Consider the following 6469-nt stretch of genomic DNA (forward strand, 5'->3'; position numbering starts at 1 on the left):
TAGGCTGCTTCTAAGATTTAGCTGTTGTGTCAAACTCATTAGTTGAACAATGAGGGTTCAGGAGGGTCGTGCAATGCCATTATTTATACACAGAAATGTCATGAGTGGGGAATGATTATGGTGGAGGTTGTGTTTGTGTGCGCAAGGCTAGTCTCCCTTTCTACCTTAATAGTATAGTTTGTGACTTCATTTATACATATTGAAGACTAGATAAACATAGTATTTCCTTGAAGCTACTTTAATAAACCTGGCAAACTTCTGGCCCATTGGAAGTAACGTGTGTGTGGCACCTTCCTTAAAATGTATACAAGCCAATCTCCTTAATGAACATGGATACAAAAGCTCTCAATAAGATATCAGCAAATAAAATGCAACACATCTTCAAAAAGGTCGTACGTCATGACTAAGTAGGCCTCATCCTAGGCATGCAGGATGATCCATCATATGCAAATCAATAAATATAATACACCACTTAAAATCAAAGACCAAAAAACACATAATCATATCAATAGATGCAGAAAAAGCTTTTGAGAAAATCCAACACCCATATAAGATTAAAACCCTGAAGAAAATAGGTATAGAAGAGTCATACCTCAACATGATAAAAGTCAGTTATGACAAACCAATAGCCAACATCATATTAAATGAGGAGAAGCTGAAAGTGTTTCTTCTAATCCAGGAACAAGAATGATGCTCACAATCACCACGCTTTCTCAGTGTAATACAGCGAACCCCCAGAATTCATGGGGGTTATGTTTCCAGAGCACTCACAGCCAATCAGCAGCAAGGAGAACTAAATAACTCTCTTGGATTGTGTACTTGCAAACCTCCCAACAACAATGACAAAAAATTGCAGAGGATATTTGAGATTTCTATGAAATTACAGGGTTTTCTGGGAACAAATATTAGTTAATTTCAAAGGAAAAATCTGTGAATGATTGAGACTGCGATCTCTGAACTGCAGTTCTGTGGGGGTATACTGTACTTGAAACATTATCCATAGTATCAGGAAGAGAAAGAAATAAATGGATAAAAATAGGAAAGAAAGAAATGAGATTATCATTATTTAAACAAGATACGATCCTTTGCATAAAAGACTCAAAAAATTCCACCACAGTCTTCTAGAATTATATTCACATTCAGCAATGCAACAGAATACAAAGTTAACTTACAAAAATCAAGAAAAAAATGCGAAAAACAACAACATTCTCAATAGCACCAAGAAAAATTAAATACTCAGGAATTAACCAAGCTAAGAAAGTGAAAGTTTTACAACACACACTACAAAACTGTGACAAAAGACATCAAAGAGATTATCACAAGATAGAAAGCTGTCCCCCATTCCTAGCTAGACAACCAATATGACAAAATAGCTGTATTTGCAAAACTCATGTAGAGATTTAATGAAATTCCTATCAAAATAAGTAACATTCCTCACAGAACAAGAGAATTCTAGAATTCACATGAAAGCAGAAAAGCCCCAGAATAGCAAAAGCAATTCTGGGCAACAAGAGAAAAGCAGAAGCCATCACAATCCTGGACTTCAAGTTGTAATACAAAGCTAAGATGAGAAAAACAGCATAGTACTGGCAGAAAAACAAACATACAGATCAATGGAAAGAACAGCGAATTCAGAAACAACCCCAAACACATTCAGCCACCTGACATTTGCAAATGGGCCAAAAACATGTTGGGGTGAACAAACAATCTCTTTAGCAAATGCTGCCTGGAAATCTGTTATCCCTATTGCAAGTCTGAAGGCAGACCCCATGTCTCACCATGTCCTAAAATCAAAATGGATCAAAGATGTAATAGTAAAACAGAAACACTTAACATGCTGGAAGATAAAGTACACTTTTAAAGCCTTAGTCATAGGCAAAGACTTTCTGAAGAGAAAGTCAATGGCACATAAAATAACAAGAGCCTGCAAAATGAACTGCCTTTGTGTAGCAAAGAAAACAACAAACCTGCAGAGTGGGAAAACTTGCCAGCTATATGTCAGGCAGAGGATTAATATCTAGAAAATATAAATAACTAAATAAATTTGATCCCTTAAATAAAAGACCCAATAAAAAATAGACGTGCAATGAATAGATGCTTCTCAGAAGAAATACAAATGGCCAGAAAATTCATGAAAAAATGTTCAATATTGCTGACTATTAAAGAAATTCAAATTAAAACAGCACTGAGCTTTCATCTTGACCCAGGAATAAAAATCATTAAGAAATCAAATAATTAATTCTGTCAAACCTATGGTGAAAAGGAACCCTCCTACATTGCTGGCTGGAATATAAATTTCTATAATCATTATGGAAATCAATATGGAGCTTTCTCAAAAAACTAAAAATAGAAATTCCATTCAACTAGCTATTCCCCTTCTAAGTATTTTCCCCAAAGAGTTAAAGACGTATTTTTAGAGTGATACATGTCTACCAATGTTTACAGTAAGACATTTCATAATAGTTAAATCTCAGAAGCAGCACATATGTCCTTCAACAGACAAATGAATAAAGAAAAAGTGGTATCTACACACAATGGAATACTACTTGGCTATAAAATAGTATAGATTTGAGTCATTTATAGAAAAACAAATGGAAGTGGAAAACAATGTGAAGTATAGTTTACATCATATGAGAAATTTAAAGTCTAAATAAAAAGCAAAATAAGAGAGAGACAAAAAGATTTCAGAAGGCAGATCTTCTGTAAATGCAAAAGGCACCAAGATGGGTTGGATGTTGAAGGAGGAGGGGACAGGATATGAAAAGATCAAGATTATGTCTCGTGCATGTACTCACTACATACTATGAATGTAATCATTATGTGTTGTGAATGTGAACTAAAAAATAAAAAGTGAAAAGGAGGGAAAGGAATCTAGAGATGGAGGTGGGGAGGAGTGAGGGAAATGGTGAATAAAAAGAATTAAGTTGTGTTAAGTACATGTACCTTCTCCCTAACATGAATGTAAACATGATATAATGCAAATGTACTAATGTAAAAAATTTAAAAAAAAAGAAATGTTTACCTTCTTTGGGTCTCTACCTGCATCTAAGCTCAATAATGAAAACTTTACTCCACGACATATGCTTATTTATTTATTTATTTGTTCATTTATTTATTTATTTTTTGGTACCGGGGATCGAACTCGGGTCCTTGCATTTGCAAGGCAGGCCACCGAACCTCTAAGCAATTACCAGATGTTCATTTAAAATTATATCCCAGCATAGATATTATTAAATTATATAAATTATTTAAATATAACAACCTAATTGATTCTAAAGCTTTTTCTATGTAGGCCATATTCCTGTCAGAGTATAAACACACCTGCTTCTCTGCAAGTGCCATCCTAAAATTTGGCACATTGCTAAGCTTTACTATGTGTAGGAAGATGGGAAGTTCCCATCCTTCAATTTGTTTCTTCTTTTCACACACGCGTGTGCACACACACACACACACCCCATCCCTATTTGATCATTAAATGGTCTTAAATTCACAATCCTCCTTCCTCAATATTCTCAGTGCTCAGACTACAACCACACTCAGTCTCTCTGTCAATTCTCAATTATATTCACATTTTCCACTCATTTTTTCCCAGAAAGGAAGGAAACATGTAAAACATTGTGAATAGGCTCTTTCGTAGTAAAGCAAGAAGCAGAGTCATTTTGCTCTTGAGTCAGTCAAGATGTGTGATTGAGGAAATTCTATTTAAAATCTATTTATCTTTTTCCAATTTAATTTTTTTTATCTACTTGCTTTTTCTACTAACATACAATTGTCCCTACTTCAGAACACAGTGCCATATCAAAAACCCAAAATGTTGTAGAGCCCTGACAATCAACACAATGAGGGAATTAAGATGACCAGAGACTACAGTAAACTGGAGAGTACACATAGCATCAAAGATAAATCTAGTATTTAGCTCTAGTAGATTTTCCTATTCAAGCACATGGATAGGCTAAATATGTGGTGGTAACAAACAATACCAAAGTCTTAGTGACCTATAAGAACAAAGATTTGCTTTTTCCTTATAATATATGTCTAGTGCAGATCACAAAGACAAGTTTGTTGAACACATTCTAGTCCCAGCAATGGAAAAGGCTAGATCATAACTCATTCTCACAAGTGCCAAGGCACAGGGAAGTGGATGGTACAGCTCTCAGATTTCCCCTTTAATTTTTTCCCCAGAAGAAATATATCTCATCTCTAGTTACAATTTAGTAGCCAATGTAAACCAAGAGATGCCAATAACATCAAATAATGAGATGTGATATTATGATGTTCCTGGAAGGAGAAATAAAATAGCTTGTAAATAATATTAATGTTTACTTCATGTATGTTGAGTTGGGGGGATGCTACTTACCTTCTAAAGCCATGCTCACAGGAACATGCTTCCCACTTTCTCATTTATTATTTCATGTCTACTGACTTACATCTACAATTTGTTTGGCAGTGAGTAACAGCAAAGACAGGTCTGAGAGTTAATGGGAGAAATATAATTAAAATACATACAAGTAAGGTGAAAGATACACAGCATTACTCCTTCCTATGCTTGGTGGGAAATCCACAGACATTTTTATGGTACCACAACATGTGAATGACTGTCAAACTAATGTTAGTGAGGATGTAAAGCAACTAAAAACATCATCAACTTTAGAAAATCATATACAATATCTTTATTAAAACTAATATACTGTTATTCTATGGTACAAAAATACCACACATAGGCATATAAACAATTGTTTCTATTTACCAAAGATGTGCCTTATTATAGCTGTTTGTTAGTAATAGCCCAAAAATGCAATTAAAGATTATCTTGAATGAAACAAGTCCAGCTAAACAACATACATACTGGATGATGGCCCCATTTATAAAACACTCACAATCAGAACAAGGTAATCTATGTTGATACAAGTCAAAATATTGACTTCTTTGGGAGGTATTGACTGAGATGACAGGAAGAGAACATCGTGGGGTTTTAGAAATCCACATGTTTGTGTACATGTGAGTGTATATAGTATTGAAAAAATAATTGACCTGTTCACTTAAGATTTGATCACCTACTGTAATTAATTTTGGGGGGTACTGGGATCAAACTCAGGACTTTGCACTTGCAAAGCAGAAACAGCCACTGAGCTAAATCCTTGGCCTAACTGTAGTTAATTCTTAATTAGAAATGCAAAATATAATTTGCCTATTTATTGGTATTAAACATGGATCTAGAGTTAAAGTGGATTTATTATTCAAGTCTGAATAATTTGATTAATGTTTGTAATATATAGTCAGTAAAAATATAGCATGCTTGACAGAGGAAATGTGCAGATTAAAGGTTTGAACAGTGGATTTTCCTGAAAAGTACTATTCAAGGTATGAATATTTATTTTAGATGCTTTAGCAGTGGTTGAATTTAAGAATAAATGTTAATTTCATAACTGTAAGACCTAAAGTCTCACTTCCACTTCACGGAGCATGAACAGCCAAAAGGCCTCCACGATGCTGGGCCCTAATACCCAACGAGGCTCCGGGAACACGACAGAGAACTGAGAAACCCAGGAAGGAACACACCAGCCTAGATGGTAAAAGACCTTTATTAGTCCGCCAGATGGCACTCCCAGAACCAGGTGGCTCAGAGAGGCAACTGCTCAGGGGCTGAGGTACTTTTTATAAGGTTTTACTAAACAAAGAGTCAGGGAATTCATAGAACAAGACTGCAAACACATTGCTTATCTTATGCAGGAAATGTTCTATGGTCACCTTTTGTCAAACCATTTGCCCCTGGGTGGGCTGTTAACCAAGGTAGCAATTAGCATATGAAGAAGCACAGTCTGGCCTATTAGCATGGAGTCACTTTAGCCTATTCAAGTCTTACAAAGGCAGAGTGCAGAGAGCATAGAGCAAGAAGAGGAAGTACTGGGATACTTATAGGGCAGGCAGTGGAAGATCCTTCCTTGGGAGGAGGAGTCTTTGTCATCCTATCGCAAGCCAGGTTGTCTTTTGAATTTCGCGCCTTGGAGAGGCTCTAGTTTCGAGCTTTACAATTTCGGCTGGAGAAAGGATTCAGAGTTGGGAAAGAACCCAGAAGTAAGATATAAAATGGCTGGGGGGGGTTATATTTTAACATGTGTGATCTCCTAACACAGTAACATATTTAGAATTTAACCCTTTGATGATAACCAATGTAAACATTCTATAACAACGTATTTGGCCATATTTACTGGGGGTATATCTTTTCATAAGGCATTATAGAATAAAGCCAGAATAAATTTTTTTCCAGCAGCTCTCTTAAAATTTGATTGGCTACGCATAGAACAGTATTAACCTTGCGTTTTTATCAACAAAGTATAAAAGAGCAAGTTAACCCTATAATCGAAATTCAAGAATTTGCAATGCACAAGAAATGTTTAAAACACAACAATTAAACTTAATTTTAATTGAAACAAAGATACATTTATCAAATAGTTAAAATTTCTAACTT

At 35.2% G+C, this 6469-nt stretch overlaps 1 protein-coding gene across 1 annotated transcript in view; it reads left to right on the plus strand.

Annotated features, from left to right (window-relative positions):
• The first annotated feature begins 329 nt into the window (after positions 1-329).
• Positions 330-6469, plus strand: part of Plod2 (procollagen-lysine,2-oxoglutarate 5-dioxygenase 2) — a 59102-nt gene continuing 52962 nt past the window's right edge. The window contains exon 1 of the mRNA XM_033759688.1: positions 330-392. Coding sequence (XP_033615579.1) covers positions 330-392 — 63 coding nt within the window. The remainder of the gene's footprint in view (positions 393-6469) is intronic.

Source organism: Fukomys damarensis, unplaced genomic scaffold, assembly GCF_012274545.1.
Source record: "Fukomys damarensis isolate Sample0158 unplaced genomic scaffold, DMR_v1.0_HiC HiC_scaffold_37, whole genome shotgun sequence".
Classification (NCBI taxonomy): Eukaryota; Metazoa; Chordata; class Mammalia; order Rodentia; family Bathyergidae; genus Fukomys; species Fukomys damarensis.